Genomic DNA, 26680 nt, shown 5'->3' with positions numbered 1-26680 from the left:
GCACAGAAATCAGTTGCATTTCTCTACACCAACAACAAGACAGAAGAAAGAGAAATTAAGGAGTCCATCCCATTTACAATTGCACCCAAAACCATAAGATACCTAGGAATAAACCTTACCAAAGAGACTAAGAATCTATACTCAGAAAACTATAAAGTACTCATGAAAGAAATTGAGGAAGACACAAAGAAATGGAAAAATGTTCCATGCTCCTGGATTGGAAGAATAAATATTGTGAAAATGTCTATGCTACCTAAAGCAATCTACACATTTAATGCAATTCCTATCAAAGTACCATCCATTTTTTTCAAAGAAATGGAACAAATAATCCTAAAATTTATATGGAACCAGAAAAGAACTCGAATAGCCAAAGGAATATTGAAAAAGAAAGCCAAAGTTGGTGGCATCACAATTCCGGACTTCAAGCTCTATTACAAAGCTGTCATCATCAAGACAGCATGGTACTGGCACAAAAACAGACACATAGATCAATGGAACAGAATAGAGAGCCCAGAAATGGACCCTCAACTCTATGGTCAACTCATCTTCGACAAAGCAGGAAAGAATGTCCAATGGCACAACGACAGCCTCTTCAATAAATGGTGTTGGGAAAATTGGACAGCCACATGCAGAAAAATGAAATTGGATCATTTCCTTACACCACACACGAAAATAGACTCAAAATGGATGAAGGATCTCAATGTGAGAAAGGAATCCATCAAAATCCTTGAGGAGAACACAGGCAGCAACCTCTTCGACCTCAGCCGCAGCAACATCTTCCTAGGAACATCACCAAAGGCAAGGGAAGCAAGGGCAAAAATGAACTTTTGGGATTTTATCAAGATCAGAAGCTTTTGCACAGCAAAGGAAAGAGTTAACAAAACCAAAAGACAACTGACAGAATGGGAGAAGATATTTGCAAATGACAGATCTGATAAAGGGCTAGTGTCCAAAATCTATAAAGAACTTAGCAAACTCAACACCCAAAGAACAAGTAATCCAATCAAGAAATGGGCAGAGGACATGAACAGACATTTCTGCAAAGAAGACATCCAGATGGCCAACAGACACATGAAAAAGTGCTCCATATCACTCAGCATCAGAGAAATACAAATCAAAACCACCATGAGATATCACCTCACACCAGTCAGAATGGCTAAAATTAACAAGTCAGGAAATGACAGATGCTGGCGAGGATGCGGAGAAAGGGGAACCCTCCTACACTGTTGGTGGCAATGCAAGCTGGTGCAACCACTCTGGAAAACAGCATGGAGGTTCCTCAAAATGTTGAAAATAGAACTACCCTATGACCCTGCAATTGCACTGCTGGGTATTTACCCTAAAGATACAAACGTAGGATCAGAAGGGGCACGTGCACCCGAATGTTTATAGCAGCAATGTCTACAATAGCCAAACTATGGAAAGAACCTAGATGTCCATCTACAGATGAATGGATAAAGAAGATGTGGTATATATACACAATGGAATACTATGCAGCCATCAAAAGAAATGAAATCTTGCCATTTGCGACGACATGGATGGAACTAGAGGGTATCATGCTTAGCGAAATAAGTCAATCGGAGAAAGACAACTATCATATGATCTCCCTGATATGAGGGAGAGGAGATGCAACATGGGGGGTTGAGGGGGTAGGAGAAGAGTAAATGAAACAAGATGGGATTGGGAGGGAGACAAACCATAAGTGACTCTTAATCTCACAAAACAAACTGAGGGTTGATGGGGGGAGGGGGTTGGGAGAGGGGGGTGGGGTTATGGATATTGGGGAGGGTATGTGCTATGGTGAGTGCTGTGAAGTGTGTAAACCTGGCGATTCGCAGACCTGTACCCCTGGGGATAAAAATATATGTTTATAAAGCTGTAAAAAAAAAAAAAGAAAAAGAAAAAAGAAAGGATGAATCCCCAAGTTTTGTAGCAACATGGACGGGACTGGAAGAGATTATGCTGAGTGAAATAAGTCAAGCAGAGAGAGTCAATTATCATATGGTTTCACTTATTTGTGGAGCATAACAAATAGCATGGAGGACAAGGGGAGATGGAGAGGAGAAGGGAGTTGAGGGAAATTGGAAGGGGAGGTGAACCATGAGAGACTATGGACTCTGAAAAACGATCTGAGAATTTTGAAGGGGTGGGGGGTGGGAGGTTGGGGGCACCAGGTGGTGGGTATTGTAGAGGGCACGGATTGCATGGAGCACTGGGTGTGGTGCAAAAATAATGAATACTGTTATGCTAAAAAAATAAAAAATTAATTAAAAAAAAAAAAAGAAAACGAGTCTGGGCCAGACAGGTGTTTGGCGATCATAAGTTATAGATGGGAGCAGACAAAGATGACAGGGGGGTGGCCCACTGCCTCTGAGAATATTACAGGAACCATGTTGATAATTGGGGACATGATAATTTGAAAACCATGGCTAACATTTTCCACCCTTAGTGGCAAACTTGTTTTTGACAAATGACTTCTCTCAATTCCTACAATGTCCCAAACTGTCTTCTCTTTCCCTTGTACAGTGTTCATCTCTGCTGAATTTTCACTCATCTCCTTTTTCCTAATGTGTAACTTCTGTTGCCCCTCCTCCACCCTTTCTTTTTCTTAGTGTTTCCCGCCCACCCCACCCTGCATTTTTCTCTTAACATCATGTTCTCTACCTATCTAAAATGATGGAGTTTATCTCCTTTCTTCAATGTTGTTCCTTTCCCTGCTTCTATCTGTTCTGTCTAGTTCTTAACTTTCTGTTTCTAACTTTTCAACCTAAGAATTAAAATTGAACATTTAAATTTCAGACTTTATTTCATCCACATCCATATTCTTCCCCATATCACTAATGTTCTGGACTGTGGTCATTGGCAAATGAGCAAGGATCCTTCCCTTTGCCAGGTACATTTTGAAATTCTTTCACATGAGTTCTCTGTGTTGCAATTATTCCCATTATGCCCATGTTCCTGGCATAGCCTCAGGGAAAATAGGTTGGAAATGATCTCCCCTTCTTGATAACACGGTTATATTTAGACTTGATGTCTATTTAAATAGAATTGCCAATCACTTTGGTCCTGTTTCATGGAGTTTCATTTCATGACTCCATCTATATTTTTCACTCTCCCTCTCTTTGTCTATGTTCTATACCCAGGGAAACCCCAACCAGTCTGAGATCATTCTTCACTGCTTGTGTCTCTCAAAGGAAGCAATCAGAAGCTGGGCATAGTTTGTCTATGTGAATATGTCAGGATGGATGGATGGATGGATGGATGGATGGATGGATGGATGGGGAATAGGGAAGGGATGAAACAAGGTGTCCCTCTACATTGATAGGAAAATAAAGTTTTAATTAGATAACAGATCATTTAAATTTTAATTACCTTCTTTATCATAAGGTAGTAATCCGGGCACATCTTCTGATTCTCCTCCGTCATCCCGTTGTGGAGCCACACGTTTGCAAGACGCTGAAGAGAGAAACAAGAACATGATAAACAGTTGGCGTGGACTCTGCCTGGATGTGGCCAATACTCAGAGAGCACTGGAGCTTGAAGTTCAGAGTACAGGAGAACTGCTCCTTGGGAAGAAAAGTATGTTTGTACCCACTGAGCTTGCTCTGCCTTCTTAGCACCTTCTTAGGTCCGAGTTCCCTTCTCTTTCCTCCCCTCTCCTCCCTCCAACCCTGTCTCCACATGTTGCTGCCCCTGCCCCGTGAAGCTGTGGGTGTCTTTGTCTATGACTTCTGCCATCTGTTTGCACTTCTCTTTTTGCTCCTCCACGAAGTTCATCTCTTTACTCCATTATCTCCCTATTTATTCTCTTACCTCACTTTCTCTCTGCTATACTTAGTATTTCATTAACCCTATGCAATCCCTGCGAAGTAAGTTAAAGATTACCTCTCCCCTCCCAAACCCCAACCTGCTAGTGTTTAGAGTTAATATACATTTAGATAAAATTGGGCCTACTTAGCCAACTCCATTGGTGCTCCCAGTCTACATTCTTATTATTCTGTTCCCTTCATTCTTCACCCTAGAGCCCTTCCATTAAGGTGCTTAGCCTCCTTTCCCCTCTGTCTCCCACACACCTGAGGAAAGCTGAGTCAAAGCGTAGATTTGTGTCTGGGGGAAGGAAAGGAAATGTCCCTTGCATACAGACAGGCAAACAAATTTAATGAAGTAACTGGTCATTTAAATCATAATTACCTCTCCCATTGCCTGGTAGCAGTTCGGACATCTCTTTAAAATCACCTCCATTCGTCCTTTGGAGAGCTTTGTGCTTACAGGAAACTGAAGGGAAATGCAGAAATGACCAACCAGACGTGACAATAAGGGAACAGAGCTCGGGAACCTCATGCTGAACTCTGGTGCTCAGCACTCGGGTGAGATTCTCCTTGGGAAGGAGGACCTCACCTAAGACCTACCAGAGCCTCCCTCTAGCTCTTCTTCTTCTGTTATCCTTCATATACCTCCTTTCCTTCTCATTGCTCTGTCACCACACACTGTTTCTTCTATACCACGAAAGACTGGACATCTCCATGAATCCCTGGGCGTCCCTCTTTGGCTTTTTCTTATTCGTGGCTCTTCCTTGCTCTCTGTTAGTTTTCCTATTCATGGCTCAGTTTTTCTTTCTAGATCTCTTGCCTCTCACTTGGTAAGTCCCAATCCTGCCAGCTCTTTCTGCATTTCCTTGTTCTCACTACTGAAATATATTTGTTAGGATGAGGGCCTTCTTACACTGGGCCCTGATCCACTGGCCTAAGTACCTGAACACTTTCTGGGTTCCCCCGTGTGAACTCTGCCCTGGTGATCCTGGCCACCCTGACTGTCAGCCCCACATGATGATCACCATAGTCCTTCCAACTTGTGTAACTACTTTGACCTGGTTAAAAGACCCTTATACACTGCAGTGCTCCTATTTCTTTATCTATAAAATAGGAAGAAGCAATAGTTTGTCTCCCTAAATGCTTAAGTTTGTGAAGATGAAATTATATCTTATTTGCCAAAATTCTTTGAAAATCACAGTAACATAATAAAAACTATTTGACAAAAATTTTAATTTATGGTGGAGAGCCGTTGACCTGAAGGACTATGTTTCTTCTGGGCTTTTTCCAGTATTAGGCACAAAATAATAACATTATCAATAAATAGCATAATGCTTAGTTTTTATTCTCTGGAGAAGCTAAAGGGTCCCTGGGTATAAATCCAAGTTTTTACTATGAATAAGAATGAAAGACATCCCCCTTCTTCAGCAAATCTCTCCCCGAATGAGTATTTGGGAACATTTATGTGATTCATGGGATTCCAGAACACCCTGGATTTTTTCACTGTGGAGTGTGCTCAGGGTAAAATGCATCAGGAAACACCAGCTTGAAACTCAGCCGCCTGACACCCTGCAGCCGAACACTGGCAACCTCCCCACTTCTTTGCTGGGCCCACGCCTTGGTGGGGAGCATAAGGCTTCCTGAGGCTCTTCTTCTTCACTAGTCCCCCAACAGACCTCACTATCCTCAGCAAAAAGGACTCTCAAAAGGAAATCTCACCGACATCTCAATTTATGGCCAAGGGAAAATCACAGCAAGAAAATAAGAAAAACCAAGAAACCCTGAGAAACTGAAATGCCCCATTCCACAAGACAACCTGACCTGAGGTTATGTTCGCTTCAGTAGCTTTCACTAGAGGCTGAGAATAATTCACCCATCATGGGAAAATATTCCTCTTCTTACTTACACATCATCCTTTTTCTATTCTTCCCTTTTCCAATTCTGTAAATCTAATCACTCCCTGCCTCAGTTTCTGCTGTTGTCTCTTGGAGCTTCTCTTTCTCTTGGTGTGTTTCTCTCTTATTCTCTGTTCCTGCAACTTTCCCCCTTGTTTTCCCCTGATACTGTTCCTCCTCTCCTACCATTTGTCTCTCAGTTGTTCCTGCCTAGCTTTCTCTAAAGACAGGCCTCCCCAAGATGGCTTGTGTTAAGTAGGACTTAACCAGAATGGAGGAAGTTACGCCAAGGGCAGTGGAACAGAAAAACAGTTCCAAACAAGGCACATGAAAAAACTCAGATGTGAAGGAGATATTTAACAATTAAAATCATTGGGGAAGAAAGTTTCTTCTATTTTTCTATTTTCTTCTATTTTTTTACTTTTTTATTTTTTTAAATTTTTTTTAAAGATTTTATTTATTTATTTGACAGCCAGAAATCACAAGCAGGCAGAAAGGTAGGCAGAGAGAGAGGGGAAAGCAGGCTCCCCGCTGAGCAGAGAGCCAATGTGGGGCTCCATCCCAGGACCCTGAATCATGACCTGAGCTGAAGGCAGAGGCTTTAACCCACTGAGCCACCCAGGCGCCCCAATTTTCTTCTATTTTTTTAAAAGATTTTATTTATTTATTTGACACAGAGAGAGAGAGAGATCACAAGTAGGTGGAGAGGCAGGCAGAGGGCGGGGGCGGGGTATAGGCTCCCTGCTGAGCAGAGAGCTGGATGCGGGGCTCCATCCCAGGACCCTGAGATCAGGACCTGAGCTGAAGGCAGAGGCTAGAGGCTTAACCCACTGAGCCACTCAGTTTCTTCTATTTTGAAGTAATAGTGTAGCAGGCAGGTGATGAGGCTGGAGAGATAGGCAGATGGCTCATTGTGGGGCAACGCTGGACCCCACTGAGAGAAACTTTTATTTAATTCTTGATGTATTAGGAAGTAAGAAATACTTCTTATTATTCCTAAGTAGGAAAATAATACAATCTAATTTTTATTTTCAAATGTCCCATTCAGTTGAAGGGTAAATAATGCACTTAATGGCAATAAGTTTGGAGGGAGGAGGGAGGCAGAAGCCTGCCTCTGAGAACCACGATAGTTGACAGAGACATGGATTAGACATTCGGCTCTGGGCACTGGACAGATGGACAGGTGGGAGATATTCTGAAGGAGAACTGACCATGTTGGAAGAGTGACAGGTATGTAATTGAGGGCCAGAGAGTCATGGGCAACTGCTAGGTTTCCAACTTGAAAAAAACACAGGTGAACAGCAGTCTATCACTGAGGGACAGAATACTGAGGAGTTAGATCCAGCTTGAGCAAGGAAGAATGAACAATGCTCTCAGTTCAGGGTGTGCCAAGGTTAAGGCTCTTGAAAGAATGCCAGTGTTGGTATCTATCCGACCCCTGGCTTTCAGGTCCATGGATAAATGAGCTCTGAAGATGACCTGGGGTGGAGATTTGGTTTTGGGAATCACTGAAATATTCAGGGAGAGGCCTATTGCAATCTGACATTTCGTAAGTGCCACTTTGATAATTAGGGACAGTTAGATCTGGAAACTTAGAGCTAATGTCAGCCCCTGTGCCCAAAGGTGCTTCTATCCCATGCCCTGGCCCCCAAACCTGCACCATCCCAAACTGTTCCTCTCCTTCTTGTCCCCTATTTATCAGCCCCCTAGTTTCCATCTATTCTATTTCTCTCCATAGGTGTCTTTGCACTTCCCCAGCTTTCCCCCATGTTCTAGTATTTATTTTCCACTCCATACTGCTCTTACTGTAGATTTTTCTTTCAATTTTTATCTCTAATCCTTGAGCCATTTTTCAGTTAAATAAACTCTCTGCTACATCTCCCACTTCCTCCCTGCCTATCACTGTTTCTCCCACTTTACCTTGAGCTTCTATCTCTCCATGCGCTGAAATCCTCCTGATTAACTCTCTCATCATCTCCAGCACTCAAGGCTTTGACTACAGTACCAGGGGCCTCCCACTGGCCAGCTCCAGGGGACGAGTCTCCCACATGGACTGCACATGGATGCTACCTCCAAATTCCTTTCAATGGTCTCTGAAGTTAACTGAAAATTATCCCCCTTCCCCACCCTCGAGGGTAAGAATGTATGTTCCTTTTAGAAAACTGGATCCATTTGTGTGATTTGTCCTGTTACCCTAGCTACCTTTTCCTCGTTTTCCTTCTATATTCTCCGTCAAAGAGTACTCTCTCTACTGAGGAGCTCAGATTTGTTTTTCTCATGGTGTCTGTTACATCTGTGGGTAGGTAAGTTCAGGTAGAAAGAGGGACTAGGAGAAGCCTGGGATCAGAGCAAAATGCAGGCTTTGCTCCCACAAAGATAAGAAAACAAAGATTTAATGCAGAATTGTAAGTTGAATGATAGTTACCTTGCCCCTCATTAGACAGTAAGCTGGATGTCTCTTCCAGTGCTCTGACATTATTCATTTGGGGAAGTGAGTGTTCACAGGACTCTGAAAAGGGGACAAGAATATGGCAGGACTCAGACAGTGACCAGAAAAGATACCTCTGTGTGCTGAAGCTGAACTCTGATGTCCAAGCTCCAAGGACCCCACCTGGGGCTCACCAAAGCCTTGCTCACCTCTTTCCCATTGTGATGCACCTAACTGAAATGTAAAATAACTGTGTCCCCAATGCAGCCGTGGCACTTACTGGCCATTTTCAACACCTGGAACATTCCCACCAGGCCAGAGAGTTCCCATGTGCTGATTTCAAGTCTGTTTCCAACTACTGTAAGTGACCACTCTTCTGATTTTTTTCACCTTCAGTTAAGTCCTTTCTTTCTGGAAATGTGCTCATGTCCTGATGCTCACATAAATAGGGTCACACAGCATATACTCTTATGATTGGCTTCTTTTGCTCAATGTACATCAGACTCTTGAACAACACTCACAACAACTTTATTTTAGATATATAGATTTCTATATTGGTAGTTTCAATTTACACACTAGAACACAGAATGTAAGTCGCCGGAGTAAGCAAGAGGTAGAGCCCAATGTGAAGCCGGGCAGTGAAGACTCAACACGTTTGCCCTTAACTGGTGTATAGAAGAGGATTCGAGCCTAGATTGGTCATGCGACCTTGCACAAATCACTAACTATCCTCATGTCTCTGTTTCTTCCCCTGGAAACTGGGACTAACAAAACCTTATCATAGGGTTGTAATGAGGAGTACTTGTGAAGGGATAGTTGTGTCAGAGTAACTTAGCAAGAAATCATAATTTTCTGTATTAATGCCGTAAGCATTATAATTTGAGAAAGGTTGGCGTTGCTACTGTTGTCACTGTTAAGTGATTATTGTCCTTTATTCTCTTTCCCCCCTTACACTTTCTTTTTCCTCTCTCTCTCTCTCTCGCTCTTTAAGTAGGGAACTCACATCCCTGAGATCAAGACCTGAGCTGAGCTCAAAAGTCAGATGCTTAATGGACTGAACCACCCCAGAGTCCCTCTTTTTCTTCTGCACAGCATCACTCCTTCCATATTCTCTTCTGCACACAATTATTACTCTCTCTCCCTCTCTTTTCTCTTATTATGGGAAGCATTTACAGCAGTTTCTTGGCTTTCTCTTTGGGTCTGCCTCCTGGTAGACCTTACCCCTTCCCAGATCCACTGAATTCTTAATTCCCACTAAATTGCACCTCCTGGTCACAGTAAGATCTGCTCTTGTGCATTCCTGTTATACCTTCTGAGTGGTCCTATCTGCCTGGCAACATTTTTTAATTCCACACCTGGTTGGTTAGTTAGGATCCCATACAAGCCATCACTGGCCTGGCTTTCCCTTCCCCCACCATCTCCTTTTACACTCCTCCCCAGGGGGCACTCTCCACCCAGGAGCTTGGCCCCCTGATCTCTGCTACCTTTCCTCTCAGCAGATGAGAGAACAAGTCTCTGTGAAGTCACACATACCTAACTGGTGGGGTACTTGTAAGTGGAACATTTCCTTTGTCTCTTCATCAATGGCTTCATAATGGAATTTGTCATAAATCACTGGGAAGAGGAAGAAAAGGCAGTTAGAGACTTCTGGCGGTGACCAACTACACACCTGGCTCACCCCTGACTCCAGCAGTTCAGCGGGAGCCTTCCAGCTCTCGGGGAACCCTGGGCTTCAGCGGGTCTCATGGGATGAGAGACTGATGTTATTGTACATCTCACAAGGTTTAAGAGAAGATAGGCAGTGGAAAAGTTGTAAATAGTTCAATGAACTATTTAGAACAAGGAAAGCTAATTTAAAATAGATTATATATATAATGTATTTTGTAAATTCTACATGCAACTAGGAATAGAGAAGAAGCAGAGGGATTTCACCAGGAGAAAAGTAATGTTTAAAGAGAAATAGACCTATATAAAAAAAGAGAGCCCCAATATCTTTTAAGGATGGAGGTTTTAAAGGAAAGAAACAAAGAAGCAAAGAAACAAGAGAAAGATAAAGAGGAAAGAAAGAAGGAAGAAAGGGAGGGAAGGAGGGAGAGAAGGGGGAAGGGAGAGAAGGATAGAGGGAGGAACAACGGAAGGGAGGGAAGGACAGAGGGAGAAAGGGGATCTTAGATCAGGGAAGGAGGATGATCTTGTTACAAAGTAAACTAACAGTGAAGAGGAACTAGCATTTTCCTGGGGTGGGGTGAGTGGGGAGAGATACAGGGAACAACAACAAAAAGACACTCTATTAGGCACAAACAGTTTGAAAGATACAACTGAAGGTGAATATCACAGCTGTACCAGGGTCCCAGGAAATGGCAACAAGAAGTGCAGGAAAGCAGCCTAGGGCACCCTGCTTCACAGCTGCGTCTAAAGGCAACTCAATCAAAGATAGATGGAAAAGCAAGACTCACAAAACATGAGAAAAGAAATCCAAGAAATAGAGAAAGACACCAGCCAAGAAAGATGACAGGAGCACAACTCCTGGAAGCAGCCCCCACTGAAGGGTGAGGGCAGTAAGGTTGGGGGAAAGACAGAAAGGCTCAATTCGCACAAGAGATGCTTCTGCAATCCCCAGGACACATTGACTTCTTGTCCAGGCAAACTCCAGAGGAGGACATGGGGATAAATGCTGTGTGAGTCAGAGGTCTTGGGAACACAGGGGGCACCCCACGTGCATGTATGTGTCTCTCTGCAGGTTGAACAACCATCCTACCAGCTTCTTGGCTTTGGACCTTGACCCATGGCTCCCTTGAACAGTAGGGTCTAGGAGGCGCCAGCAGCAACCTCCTGGTGGGTGTACAGGGGCGCGGTAAGCCTCAGCATGGGGAGCCCCAGAAACTAACATATGTGATGTGGGTGCTGGTGTCCAAGGAAGGGGATCCCCACAGACCACGGAGAGGATTAGAGCCTCTGAGATGTGGGCAGTAACAATAACTGCCATTCCTTCATACCCATGAGCTTGGGCCATCCTAGTTCTACATATTAAACTGACTTAAAATTTAAGATTGGTATTTGATTTCCTTTATTCCTTTTTTGACTTGGATATACCATAACGTGGAAATATAGATTTTCTTTTAATCAAGGTTTGGTTTTCACAAGCCAGCATGTCCCAGTCTGTACATTGACTTCTTTCACTTTTTCTCTGCTTAAAAATCCTTCATTACCTCCTTATTTCCCAGATAGTAAACTTCAAATTTCTTGGCACTGGGAATCAGACCCTCAAAAATCCCCAGCAACTTCCCTTCTCAGAATTAACTCTCTCCGGGGCTGTATTTTCAGCCATAGTCTTCTGCCAGCCCACTGGTCCTTTCCCAGTTGCCGCTCCCCAGTCCTCTCTAGTGACTTCTCTGCTATTTGTTTGGAGAAGTAAGTTGGCAACAACTGCACCAAATGACACATTTTCTAAGACAAAGAAAACCTTTGAATATTTGAACATGACTACAGGTAACAGAGAAGCTTCCTCCCCTTTCCTACAAAAGCACATCATTCATGCCTTCCCCCCTAAAAAAAGTAGAGGTTCAAATCCTACATTTCTCAGCACCAAATTCAGGTCCTGGCTGAGCAATCATTGGTGGAGTTACTTGACTAAAGGTCTGTCACCCCCACTGGCTTTAAGTTCTATGAGGACATGGATCATGTGCATTTTCCTCACCACTGTCCGTGCCTGCTATGGAGCAGTCGCTCAATAAAACGACTGTCAAATATTAATGAAGATTGAATGAATGAATTAGTATGAATGGGCTTGAATCCCCCAAAGTTGTTGAAAGCTGTAATTACCATTTTGGAAGCTTCTGCAGATCTCAAGTAAGTCAGGATAGGCCCTTAGGTTAGGGTTGCTGAACAGTGCATCCAGAACTGTCTTGTCAAATGTCTTCTCCAGTTCACTGAGCACATGATAGACCACTTTTTCCACAGGGACCTGATTCCAATAAGCTTCTTCAAAATTCTTAAAAATATTGAACAGAGAATTATGTAGATATGGATTTGCAGGTTGTAGAAGATGCAGATTGTAGCCCACATCACCTGTTCTCCTGTGAAATGTTAGAATGTCGCACATGTTTGGATGACTTCTTAAATAACCATCACAAAAATAGACCCTTATTTGAACATCTCTGACACTGATGCACACTTGAGGGAGGAATTTTGAAGAATAAAGGTGGCTTCAAAGTTGAATGATTGTGGAGGCTTCAAGAGCCTGACTAGGATGCTTTAAGAGTGGTAATGACTGGTAATGAGAGCCCATTCTGTTGACGGGACAGTAACCACTGCCCTCCCACCAGGACTGACCTGCCCTGAAGGGCTCCAGGAATTCAGGTAGCCACTCTCCCCTGCAATGAACGTGGCCAAAGGGCAAAGAAAATTCATAAAGACAAAGAGAAGACTTGTCCTCAGTGTCCCCAGGAAGACCCATTATTAACCTTCACCTGTGTCCTAGGGCTCCAGAAATTTCTGAAGAGCAAGAAATGATTTTGACTGAGAGCGTAAGCATTTGCCTCTGGATTTATCCTAATGTGACCCAGCTTACCTGTGAGTTTCAATCATTTCGGGTTCAGATGTGTCAAATAAGAGGGCTTTGTAATGAAACATTGCCCAGTTCATTTATTTGCTTTTGGTTCCTGTTACTCGATTGTATAAATGTACCTAAGATGCACTGTAGCTTTGTAACATCTCCAGTCCTAATCCAGCTCCATCTCCACCACCATGCCCTTCCCCCCACATTTCCTACAGAAGAAGGAATGTTTTCTGTGTTGCTGTTTCTCCTGTCACCTCTTAACTTACAGGATGGTGGTGGTCCCCACCCACAGAAGACCCCTGGGCCTGTTCATCGCACCCTGCAGTCTGGCAGAACATTGGTGGAGCTGGGTATCATAAGAAAAGTCTCCTCACTTACTTGGAACTTTTGCTCAGAGATAAAGCCACGGTCTCGGAGGCCCATAAGGAGAGGAAATGGCTTATTTATTGCACTTGCAATCTCCACCTTATTCTCTTTGAAGAACCTAAAAATAAACTCAGCCTGCTCCTCTGGGGTTTGGTCTTCTAGGTTCTGGTTCCCTGTGGATATCCTAAGAAACAAAAGACACATTACGAATTGAGTTTCCAAGAGGCCTGTGGTGAGTGGAAGATTTTAGACATGAAAGACAATCATGGGAGAGCCAATGTGTATCCAATAGTGTTCTTGTGGAAGGACCAGAATAAATGGAATTTGTTTACTGACAGAGTAATCAAGGATGAAGTAGAAGAAGACACTTCACTTAAGAAAGACTTGTATGTGGCAATGAAAGAGTTCACCTATGATAATCAAAACTACTGAGAAAGACTTTACCTGAATCTTCTAAAGAAAACATTGAATTTAAAAATGTTAACATGTTTACGGGAATTGATATGATACTGTGATAGCGAATTTTAGGTGTCAACTTGGAGGGGGTTTGGGGAAGAGAATAACATTTAAATTGGTAGATTTCGAGTAAGTAGGCCGTCTGTAATGTGGGCCTCATCCAATCAGGCAAAGGCCCAGATAGAACCAAAAAACTGACCTTGCCATGAAGGCCCAGATAGAACAAAAAGACTGAAGAAATTCACCAACAGACCACTTTCAGACCAGAACTACACCATCAGCTCTGATGGGACTCCAGCCTACCAGCTCCATGGCAGATTTTGGAATTGCCAGGATCCATGTTCATGTGAGCTGATTCCTTTTATTTTTTAAGATTTTATTTATTTGAAAGAGAGAAAAAGAGAGTCCATAAGCAGGAAGTAGAGGGAGAAGCAGGCTCCCTGCTGAGCAGGGAGTCTGATGCAGGGCTCAATCCCAGGACCCTGGGATCATGACCAGAGCCGAAGGCAGATGCCTAACTGGCTGAGCCAACCAGGCACCCCACAAGCTAATTCTTTATAATAAATCTCTTTTACACATGTGCACATACACACACACAGAAACACACACATACACATTTTGTTTTTTCTGTTTCTCTGGAGAACCCTGACTAATATACACTGTTGTTGTTTTTGTTTTTTTTTTTAAGATTTTTTTTATTTATTTGACAGAGATCACAAGTAGGCAGAGAGGCAGGCAGATAGAGAGAGAGAAAAGAGAATGGAAGAAGCAGGCTCCCTGCCAAACAGAGAGCCCGATGCGGGGCTCAATCCCAGGACTCCAGGACCATGACCCGAGTGGAAGGCAGAGGCTTCAACCCACTGAGCCACCCAGCCATCCCATATACACTGTTTTTAAAAGAAATTCATAGACAAAAAAAAAAAAAAACAACTAAGATAATATTACAGAACATAGCATTGAACAGCAAGGTGTTTTTTCTTTAAACAAGGTATGCCTGATTTGTTTGCCTTTTTCCATGTATCATTATATTTATAATGTGTCCATATTGATATTTTAAAGTCAAATCAGTGCATTTTAATTGCTGTGTAATAATATTTTACATAAATATAGACAACATTTTCCTAATAATCCTTTACTGGTAAATGTTTAGGTCTATTCCAATTTTTTGTTCTTATGAGCAGTATTTTTGTGAACATCCTTGTTTAGATCTCCTTATGTGCACATAACAAGAATTCCTTTAGCTTATGTACCTAGAAGTTAGTTATACAGTAATTGGGTATACCACCTTCAAACTTTTAAGTTGCTAAGTTCTTTTTCAAAGTGATTGATTAGTTTACAGTCTTGCCAGAATTTCATAAGAGTTTTTCTTTAGACCTTTGTAGACACTAAGTATTGTCATACTTCAAAACTTCAATCATGATGGCTGTAAAGCCAACTTAATTTTGTTTTCGTCTACATCAGGAAGTATTTTCTGCAGTTAAAAGAACACATGCAGGAAGTAGCAGGCTGAGACGACATCAGGTAGCAGGAGATCAGCTAGATAGCTTATCAAACCATTCTGAACACCTATAAATCCAACAGGAGATCAAAGACAAGAAGAGCAACAATTCTAGAAACAAAATAAACCACTTTCCAAAAGGTGGGACCGGCAGAGAAGTGAATCCAAAGTGATGGGAAGATAGACCACGGGGGAAGGGCCCAGCTCCCAGCAAACGGCAGAGCAACAGAGCACAAAATCAGAACTTTGAAAGTCTGCTCCACTGAGGGACATCGCTCCTGAGGCTAAACTGGGGTGAAGCCCACATGGGGACATGTGGCCTCAGGTCCCGCGGGGTCACAGAAGGATTGGGGCTGTCTGAGTGTCGCAGAACTCACAGGTATTAGAGCAGGGAAGCCAGCCACAGAGACAGAGCTGAGGAGTGAGCTCTCAACTCAGGGTTACCTTGAACCATAATCCATGGCACGGGCCACTGCTCTGTGAGTGGGGTCCCTACAAGATCCGGGGAAACACCCCCTGGAAGAGCTCAGGGATCTGCAGTGTTTGGAGACTCTAGGCAAAGCTGCATGCCAGAGATAGAGATGCTTGGTCACAGGCTGGGTGAGTTTGGAGCACGGCCAGGGGCCAGGGAGACATGAGTAATTGAGCACTTTTCTCTGAGTCTACACTGAGAAGTGGGGCCCTGAGCTCTCGGCTCCTCCGGGCCGGAGATTGGGAGGCTGCCATTTTCATTCCTGTCCTCCGGAACTCTACAGAAAGCGTTCAGGGAACAAAAGCTCCCGAAAGGGAACCTGAGCGGATTGCTTAACCTGGCCCCTGGTAAGGGCAGTGCAATTCCACCTCAGGCAAAGACACTTCAGAATCACTATAACAGGCCCCTCCCCCAGAAGATCAATGAGAAATCCAGCCAAGACCAAGTTCACTTACCAAGGAGAAGAGCGGAATTCCAGAGGAGGAGAAAGCAAAGCATGGAATTCATGGCTTTCTCCCCATGATTCTTTAGACTTGCAAAGTTAGTTAATTTTTTAAACTTTATTTTTTTTCTTCTGCTAAATTTTTTTTAACTTTTACCCTTTCCTCTTTTAACATTTTTAACTAGTTTATCTTAACAATATCTTTCATTAAAAAAATAACCTTTTTTGAACCTTCATTATTATAGTCATATTTTATCCTTCATTGTATCTAATTCTATTTTTTGTATACACATAGGGTTTTTTCTTCTAAAAAATTTGGGGTACAACTTCTTCTAATAGATCAAAATACACCCTAAATCTAACACCGGGCTTGTTCTAGTCTCCAGCCTGAGCAAATTCTCTCCACCTTCTTTTTCATTATTCTCCCAACCAACTTACCTTATCAATTCATTTTTTAGAAATTAAAAAAAATTTTTTTTCATCTTTATAGTCATATTCCATCCCTTCATTGTGTTTGCCCTTACATACGTCTTTCATTCTTTTAAAAATTTTGGGAGGTAGTTTCTTCTAAGAGACCAAAATACTCCCAAAATTAAGTGGGTGACCCTGTTCTAGTCACCAGTCTAATATATACATATTTTTTCTTTTTTATATTTTTTCTTTATTTGTTTTCTTTTTTTAATTTTTTTTTCTGAACTTCTTTTTACCTGCTTCCCCACCCCCGCCACAATTTGGGGTCTCTTCTGATTTGGTTAAAGCACATTTTCCTGGAGTCTTTGCCACCCTTTTAGTATTTTATTTACTTCTTTATATATTCTTATCTGGACAAAATGACAAGATGGAAAAACTCACCACAAGAAAAAGAACAAGAGGTAGTACCAAAGGCTAGGGACCTAATCAATATGGACATGGGTAATATGTCAGATCTAGAGTTCAGAATGACAATTCTCAAGGTTCTAGCTGGACTCGAAAAAGGCATGGAAGATATTAGAGAAACCCTGTCCAGAGAAATAAAAGCCCTTTCTGGAGAAATAAAAGAACTAAAATCTAACCAAGTTGAAATTAAAAAAGCTATTAATGAGGTACAATTTAAAAATGGAGGCTCTTACTGCTAGGATAAATGAGGCAGAAGAAAGAATTAGTGATATAGAAGACCAAATGACAGAGAATAAAGAAGCTGAGCAAAAGAGAGACAAACAACTACTGGACCACAGGGGAGAATTCGAGAGATAAGTGATACCATAAGATGAAACAACATTAGAATAATTGGGATTCCAGAAGAAGAAGAAAGAGAGAGGGGAGCAGAAGGTATATTGGAGAGAATCATTGTAGAGGATTTCCCTAATATGGCAAAGGGAACAAGCATCAAAATCCAGGAGGTGCAGAGAACCCCCCTCAAGATCAATAACAATAGGTCCACACCCTGTCATATAATAGTAAAATTTACAAGTCTTAGTGACAAAGAGAAAATCCTGAAAGCAGCCCGGGACAAGAGGTCTGTAACATACAATGGTAAAAATATTAGATTGGCAACTGACTTATCCACAGAGACCTGGCAGGCCAGAAAGAGCTGGCATGATATATTCAGAGTACTAAACGAGAAAAACATGCAGCCGAGAATACTATATCCAGCTAGGCTATCATTGAAAATAGAAGGAGAGATTAAAAGCTTCCAGGACAAACAAAACCTGAAAGAATTTGCAAATACCAAACCAGCTCTACAGGAAATATTGAAAGGGGTCCTCTAAGCAAAGAGAGACCCTAAAAGTAGTAGATCAGAAAGAAACAGAGACAATTTACAATAACAGTCACCTTACAGGCAATACAATGGCACTAAATTCATACCTCTCAATAGTTACCCTGAATGTAAATGGGCTAAATGACCCAATCAAAAGACACAGGGTATCAGAATGTAAAACCCATCAATATTCTGCCTACAAGAAACTCATTTTAGACGTGAAGACAACTCCAGATTTAAAGTGAGGGGGTGGAAAAGAATTTACCATGCCAATGGACATCAAAAGAAAGCCAGGGTGACAATCCTTATATCAGATCAATTAGATTTTAAGCCAAAGACTATAATAAGAGATGAGGAAGGACACTGTATTATACTCAAAGGGTCTGTCCAACAAGAAGATCTAACAATTTTAAATATCTATGCCCCTAACATGGGAGCAGCCAACTATATAAACCAATTAAATAACAAAATCAAAGAAACACATCGACAATAATACAATAATAGTAGGGGAATTTAACACTCCCCTCACTGAAATGGACAGATCATCCAAGCAAAAGATCAAAAAGGAAATAAAGGCCTTAAATGACACACTGGACCAGATGGACATAGCAGTTATATTCAGAACATTCCATCCCAAAGCAACAGAATACGCATTTTTCTCTAGTGCACATGGAACATTCTCCAGAATAGATCACATCCTGAGTCCTAAATCAGGCCTCAACTGGTATCAAAAGATTGAGATCATTCCCTGCATATTTTCAGACCACAATGCTCTAAAGCTAGAACTCAATAACAAGAGGAAATTTGGAAAGAACCCAAATACATGGAGAGTAAACAACATCCTCCTAAAGAATGAATGGGTCAACCAGGAAATTAAAGAAGAATTGAAAAAATTGATGGAAACAAATGATAATGAAAACACAATGGTTCAAAATCTGTGGGACACAGCAAAGGCAGTCCTGAGAGGAAAATATATAGTGGTACAAGCCTTTCTCAAGAAACAAGAAAGGTCTCAGGTACACAACCTAACCCTACACCTAAAGGAGGTGGAGAAAGAACAACAAAGAAAGCCTAAACCCAGCAGGAGAAGAGAAATCATAAAGATCAGAGCAGAAATCAATGAAATAAAAACCAAAAAAAACCAATAGAACAAATCAACGAAACCAGGAGCTGGTTCTTTGAAAGAATTAATAAGATTGATAAACCCCTGGCCAGACTTATCAAAAAGAAAAGAGAAAGCACCCAAATAAATGAAATCATGAATGAAAGAGGAGAGATCACAACCAACACCAAAGAAATACAAATAATTATAAGAACTATTATGAGCAACTCTATGCCAACAAATTTGACAATCTGGAAGAGATGGATGCATTCCTAGAGACATATAAACTACCACAACTGAACCAGGAAGAAATAGAAAACCTGAACAGACCCATAACCAGTAAGGAGATTGAAACAGTCATCAAAAACCTCCAAACAAACAAAAGCCCAGGGCCAGACGGCTTCCAGGGGAATTCTACCAAACATTTAAAGAAGAACTAATTCCTATTCTCCTAAAACTGTTCCAAAAAATAGAAATAGAAGGAAAACTTCCAAACTCGTTTTATGAGGCCAGCATCACCTTGATCCCAAAACCAGACAAGGATCCCATCAAAAAAGAGAACTACAGACCAATATCCTTGATGAACACAGATGCAAAAATTCTCGCCAAAATACTAGCCAATAGGATTCAACAGTACGTTAAAAGGATTATTCACCACGACCAAGTGGGATTTATTCCAGGGCTGCAAGGTTGGTTCAACATCCGCAAATCAATCAATGTGATACAACACATTAATAAAAGAAAGAACAAGAACCATATGATACTCTCCATAGATGCTGAAAAAGCATTTGACAAAGTACAGCATCCCTTCCTGATCAAAACTCTTCAAAGTGTAGGGATAGAGGGCACATACCTCAATATTATCAAAGCCATCTATGAAAAACCCACCGCAAATATCATTCTCAATGGAGAAAAACTGAAAGCTTTTCCGCTAAGGTCAGGAACACGGCAGGGATGTCCGTTATCACCACTGCTATTCAACATAGTACTAGAAGTCCTAGCCTCAGCAATCAGACAACAAAAAGAAATTAAAGGCATCCAAATTGGCAAAGAAGTCAAATTATCACTCTTTGCAGATGATATGATATGATATGTGGAAAACCCAAAAGACTCCACTCCAAAACTGCTAGAACTTGTACAGGAATTTAGTAAAGTGTCAGGATATAAAATCCATGCACAGAAATCAGTTGCATTTCTCTACACCAACAACAAGACAGAAGAAAGAGAAATTAAGGAGTCCATCCCATTTACAATTGCACCCAAAACAATAAGATACCTAGGAATAAACCTAACCAAAGAGGTTAAGAATCTATACTCAGAAAACTATAAAGTATTCATGAAAGAAATTGAGGAAGACACAAAGAAATGGAAAAATGTTCCATGCTCCTGGATTGGAAGAACAAATATTGTGAAAATGTCTATGCTACCTAAAGCAATCCCTATCAAATTTAATACAATCCCTATCAAAATCCCACCCATTTTTTTTTCAAAGAAATGGAACAAATAATCCTAAAATTTATATGGAACCAGAAAAGAACTCGAATAGCCAAAGGAATATTGAAAAAGAAAGCCAAAGTTGGTGGCATCACAATTCCGGACTTCAAGCTCTATTACAAAGCTGTCATCATCAAGACAGCATGGTACTGGCACAAAAACAGACACATAGATCAATGGAACAGAATAGAGAGCCCAGAAATAGATCCTCAACTCTATGGTCAACTCGTCTTTGACAAAGCAGGAAAGAATGTCCAATGGAAAAAAGACAGCCTCTTCAATAAATTGTGTTGGGAAAATTGGATGGCCACACGCAGAAAAATGAAATTGGACCATTTCCTTACACCACACACGAAAATAGACTCAAAAAGGATGAAGGACCTCAATGTGAGAAAGGAATCCATCAAAGTCCTTGAGGAGAACACAGGCAGCAAACTCTTCGACCTCAGCCGCAGTAACGTTTTCCTAGGAACATCGCCAAAGGCAAGGGAAGCAAGGGCAAAATGAACTATTGGGATTTCATCAAGATCAAAAGCTTTTGAACAGCAAAGGAAACAGTTAAAAAACCAAAAGACAACTGACAGAATGGAGAAGATATTTGCAAATGACATATCAGCTAAAGGGCTAGTGTCCAAAATCTATAAAGAACTTAGCAAACTCAACACCCAAAGAACAAATAATCCAATCAAGAAATGGGCAGAAGACATGAACAGACATTTCTGCAAAGAAGACATCCAGCTGGTGAACAGGCACATGAAAAAGTGCTTCACATCACTCGGCCTCAGGGAAATACAAATCAAAACCACAATGAGATACCTCCTCACACCCGTCAGAATGGCTAAAATTAACAAGTCAGGAAACGACAGATAGATGCTGGCGAGGATGCAGAGAAAGGGGAACCCTCCTACACTGTTGGTGGGAATGCAAGCTGGTGCAACCACTCTGGAAAACAGCATGGAGGTTCCTCAAAATGTTGAAAATAGAGCTACCTTACAACCCAGCAATTGCACTAGTGGGTATTTACCCTAAAGATACAAACATAGTGATCTGAAGGGGCACGTGCACCGGAATGTTTATAGAAGCAATGTCCACAACAGCCAAACTATGGAAAGAACCTAGACATCCATCAACAGATGAATGGATAAAGAAGATGTGGTATATATACACAATGGAATACTATGCAGCCATCAGAAGAAATGAAATCTTGCCACTTGTGATGATGTGGATGGAATCAGAGGGTATTATACTTACCGAAATAAGTCAATAGAAGAAAGACAACTATCATATGATCTCCCTGATATGAGGAACTGGAGATGCAACATGGGAGGTTTGGGGGGTAGGAAAAGAATAAATGAAACAAGATGGGGTCGGGAGGGAGACAAACCATAAGAGACTCTTAATGTCACAAAACAAACTGAGGGTGGCGGGGAGGGAGGGGGGTAGGGAGAGGGTGTTGGGGTTATGGACATTGGGGAGGGTATGTGCTATGGTGAGTGCTGTGAAGTGTGTAAACCTGGTGATTCACAGACCTGTACCCCTGGGGCTAATAATACATTATATGTTTATTTAAAATTTAAAAAAAAAAAAAAGAACACATGGAGCGCACATGATCTGCCATCAAGGCATCTCAAACTGTGCCCCAGCATGCTTTCTCTTAATCCTGTTCTGTCTGGTATGTTTCTTGAGATTCCATTGTATAATATAATTAAAATCACTGACAGTTCGGGCACCTGGGTGGCTCAATAGGTTAAGCAGCCAACTCTTGATTTCAGTTCAGGTCATGATCTTCGGGTGGTGAGGTCGAGCCCCACATCAAGCTCCAGGCTTAGTGTGGAGTCAACTTGTCCCTCTCCTTCTGCTCCTCCCTCCACTCATATTCTCTCTCTCTCTCAAAATCACAGACTTAGGGGTGCCTGGGTGGCTGAGTCGTTAAGCATCTGCCTTCAGCTCAGGTCATGATCCCAGGGTCCTGGGATCGAGCCCCACATCAGGCTCCCTGCTCAGCAGGAAGCCTGCTTCTCCGTCTCCCACTCCCCCTGCTTGTGTTCCCTCTCTCACTGTGTCTCCCTCTGTCAAATAAATAAATAAAATCTTTTTTAAAAAATCACAGACTTAAATGAAACCATGCAATGAATGTTATTCTGCTACACAGTATTCTGTAAGCAGAATACTAAACTGAATATTCTCTGCCTAGAAAAATCCTACTCTTTTTCAAGAACACCTTGGTTATCACCTATAAGAACTTTTCCTCACATTCTCCTATCTAACATGTTCCTTAATCTGTTTGCCTCTATTAGACAGAGCGAGAGCATTCTTGGTTATTCCAGATTGTTCTTTGACCCCACTGTGTGGTATTATAAACAAGGATGGTAAAATGGAGTTTTGCAAAAGCCTGTTCAATTTGCTCATTCCACAATGAGCCTGCACAAAGACAAGTACAGACTCTGGATGCAGATCTCTTGAGGACAAATCCTGGCTGTGCTTCCTACTTGCTCTAACCTTGGCCAGCTTTCTGAGATTCAGTTGCCTGATGTGACACAGAAGTAGTGATAATATCCATTTACAGGATTTGGGGAAACTTGAGTAAGACGTGTGTTGAGTATTTAGAACAATTGTACAGCAAATCTTCTTAGTGAAAAACAAATGGAAGAAATCTCAAGGAAAATGTACAAGAGGTAGCTCTCTCACACCCATCTGCACCTGCAGGGGTAAGAATGGCATTCTACATCATAAAATTAGGTTAGAGATGCCCCTCCCATAAGATGTCAAGTAACAGTCACAATAATATATGTTTTTCTCTGGTCTAATATAGAGACGTGTCTATATTAAAAAGTATGACTCGTTGTTGTGTATCTAAACCTGTCCATGTAAGTGTTCTCTATACGTGGAGACCTGAAAGACCCCTGGATTCCAAACATTATGGTCAAGCCTGAGAAAAATAATTTCTAAACCAAAAAAGCTTTGTAATTCTGGTTCTTAATCAATAGGTGGTTCCCCTGGCTGATAGTGTCTTAATAAACCTCTCTGTAATTCTAAAAGGTGTAAACACTTGTAAGATTTTTCTATCCCACATTAAGAGGGTCATTGGGACTTCCCGTTATAAATATGCATTAGAACAGAATGAAACCCATTCCTTCCCTGAATTCCTTTAAAAAAGAAAATGACTTCTGGTTAAAGCTAGTTGACCCAAGACAAGTGCTTTGCCCTCAGACTAGAGAGTTCCCTAAAATGGGAGTAAAGGAATTAAAGGCACAATAACTAAGGGAAGGGAGTTAGGTGAGAAATTGAAACCAAAGTCTGAAAGAGCAAAAGTGGTCTGGGTGCTAACTGCTGTAGCTGGTGGCCAAAGACCCCAGAGGCAAGGAAGGAGTCCATCCAGTACATCCTGCAGCCCAGAGAGGCAGTGGGGCCTGGGAGGGAGACTCAAGCATTAACCAGCAGGATTGCTTGAAAGGCAAAATACTGAACGCCCCCATGCGCATCCATGCAGGAGACTCGAGGCTGCTTAAGAAAAATAAAGATGACTCAGGGGGAGGAAAAGCCTTCATCCTCAGGCATTTGGGATTCACAAAGCCAAAACCACAGATTTTCAAGCCCATCTCATTAAATGGAGTTCCACACTAGCACCTTAGTCCCTTGCCCTTAAGTAGGAACAAACAATAGGCCACAAGCGTTTGCACAAACCTACCGCAAGAAGGAGTAGAACCAAGATGAGCAAAGAGTAAAAATGACCCCAGCATACACAGAAATAGTGCTGGGGACAGAAGAGAGTTTCCAAAAAACAAGTATTGTCATACAGATAGGAGCATATATTGTTTCTAGGATGACATGAAGAAAAGATCAGAAAATAAGAACCCAGTGGGCCTGGAAATTCGAAATGGTTGTTAAGATTAAAAAAGAGATGACAAAAAGGTTAGTGAAAGTGGTTATAAAATAAGAAAATTTTCCCAGAACACAGTGGGGGAAAAAAGGGGGACCCAACCAACTAAACTTGAAACCCTCAATGTCTAAAACAGTTATTCAAATCTACAGATTCAGAGGTAAAAGGAAATGACTCAAAAATATATACTCTGTTCAGTTATTCATGTGTGAAGGCAAGATATTTGTGCAAGGTACACTGTGCTGAGCAGAGCATAACCTACACCTGAAACTAATGTAACATCATGTGTCAACCAAACTTCAATTAAAACAAATCATTGTGCTAAGGCTCAAAAAATATTTCTCTCCTGCACCATCTATGTTGGTCACACAATTTTCTTTAAGATTTTATTTATTTATTGGAGTGAGAGAACAAGGGAAGGGAAGAGGCAGAGCGAGAGGGAGAAGCAGACTCTCCTCTGAACAGGGAGCCCAACACCGGGCTCGATCCCATGACCCTGAGATCATGATCTGGGCCAAAGGCAGACACTTAACTGACGGAGCCACCTAGATGTCCCAGTCACACAATTTTTAATGCCATTTCTTTACTTCTGGGCAAAGGTAAGCTGCATCTTCCTGTCTCCTTGGACTAATAGGTATCACTTTGGCAGAATTCCCAGCTAACACCTGATTAGCCATGCTCACTTCTCCTCTGTTACAGTGGCTGTCATTTCGTATGGCTGCTACTCATCAGCCAGAGACAGAGTCCAAGGTGAGCAGAGGTCATTGACCCACTGAAATTTTAGAATCGTTGTTGCAATAGAATAATCTACCCCATTCTTACTGACACATTCTCTAGAAAAATTATTTGATGATATACTACAAAAAGAGAAATTAAGAAATCAATACCAGCAAAGTTTTGTTACAAAGGAAGTAGAAGGCATCACCCAAACCAGTTAAAATAGTGATGTCTAAAACCTATAAATTTTATTTGAAAACAAAAGCACATCTCAAAGGTTATTATTTTTTTATTTTTAAAAGATTTTATTTATTTATTTATTTATTTTAGAGAGAGAAAGAGAGATCACAGAGGAAGAGGGAGAAACAGACTCACCACTGAGCAGGGAGCCCAATGTGGGGCTCCATCCCAGGACCCTGAGATCAGGACCTGAGCCAAGGCAGAAGCTCAACTGACTGAGCCATCCTGGCGCCCCTCAAAAATTACTTTAAAATAGTGAAAAAATAAAATTAAATTAAAAAATGAAAAAAAAATAAATATTTGGTATAATTCTTCAGGGAATAAATAAATAAATAAAAACAAAAAATAAAATAGTGATTCTCAAAGTGTGGTCCGGGGACCCCTGGGATTATATAAGACCTTTTTAGGTATGACCAGGGTCAAAACTGTTTTCATAATAGTACTAAGACATTATTAACCCTTTTCCTCTCTTGTCATGTCACACATGTATAGTGGAATTTCCCAGGGAATACATGTTCTGTGGCATCGCAAAAGATTGAATGCAGAGCTGATAGGAGAATCTAGCTATCTTCTACTGAGGCAACTATTAAAGAGATCTGTGAAAATATAAAGCATTGCTAATCTTCTTATTAATTTACTTTCTTTTAGAAAACACAGTTATTTTTCATAAAATATGTCATTTATATTAGCAGGTAATGAGTACATTATTTTTTTAATGAACAAATAAATATTTAAGTGCTCAGTTTTAATTCCTAATATGGCAAATATCATATAGATGTAATCATATAGATGGGGTTTCACTGATTTCCTATTCTCAAATCATCTAAGAGATACTGTTTGTTCAAAGTAATAATAGCAACTATGTGATTAGAGCATTTGGATAAGCAAAATGACAACAGCAATGTTGATAAGGACAGGAAGGAGAAGTTGGTGACATTCTAAGATTCCTGCATCTCCCATGAAGCAGGACAATGTAATTTGAAAACATGGATATGAAGAAAATAAATGATATTAAGCAAAGTAAAAATAAATAAGTAAATAAATAACAGATATGACTAGTTGTAAATATATATTGCAACCTCTAGGGAAAGCACTAAAAATGTTTTAAAAGAAACATAATTCATATGCCAGGAGAGAAGAGAAAATGGGGTCATAAAATCTTCAAATAAAACCATAAAAGGCAGAAAAAGATAAGAAGAAAAAGTAGAAACAAAGACAAAAATAATGAGTAGAGAACAGTTGCAAACATGTAGCTATTAATCCAAGTACACAAATACTCTATATGTGAATGATCTCAATGTAACAATTAAAAGACAAAGATCAATAGAGTGGAAAAAATAAAACAAAAAAACACCCAACTATATGCTGTCCATAAGAAAGCCACCATAAACATAAAAACATAGATAAGGTGAGAGGGAAGGGATGGAGAAAGATATACCATGCCAGCGTTAATCAAAGGAAAGCCATAGTAGCTATTAATTTCAGACAAAGAAGGCTTCAGAACAAGGAAAATTGTCAGAGCTAAAAATGAGCATTATATAGTGATAGAGGGGTCAGTTTCTCCAGGAAGACACAGGAATACTTC

At 41.1% G+C, this 26680-nt stretch overlaps 1 protein-coding gene across 16 annotated transcripts in view; it reads right to left on the bottom strand.

Moving 5' to 3' along the window:
* The window catches only part of SP140 (SP140 nuclear body protein), a 79647-nt gene that overhangs the window by 45827 nt on the left and 7140 nt on the right, over window positions 1-26680 (bottom strand). For 11 of the 16 annotated variants that reach the window (XM_047721262.1, XM_047721270.1, XM_047721268.1 and 8 more), the window contains exons 4-9: window positions 13069-13240; window positions 11955-12123; window positions 9666-9746; window positions 8130-8213; window positions 4192-4275; window positions 3373-3456 (exon numbers count right to left, since the gene is read on the bottom strand). In XM_047721262.1, coding sequence (XP_047577218.1) covers window positions 3373-3456; window positions 4192-4275; window positions 8130-8213; window positions 9666-9746; window positions 11955-12123; window positions 13069-13240 — 674 coding nt within the window. The remainder of the gene's footprint in view (window positions 1-3372; window positions 3457-4191; window positions 4276-8129; window positions 8214-9665; window positions 9747-11954; window positions 12124-13068; window positions 13241-26680) is intronic. The other 5 variants (XM_047721276.1, XM_047721277.1, XM_047721278.1 and 2 more) reach the window with 3 other exon arrangements.

This window comes from Lutra lutra, chromosome 3, assembly GCF_902655055.1.
Source record: "Lutra lutra chromosome 3, mLutLut1.2, whole genome shotgun sequence".
In the NCBI taxonomy this organism is placed as follows: domain Eukaryota; kingdom Metazoa; phylum Chordata; class Mammalia; order Carnivora; family Mustelidae; genus Lutra; species Lutra lutra.
Note: the sequence above shows the minus strand (reverse complement) of the source record. Positions and strands in the feature narration are given on the sequence as shown.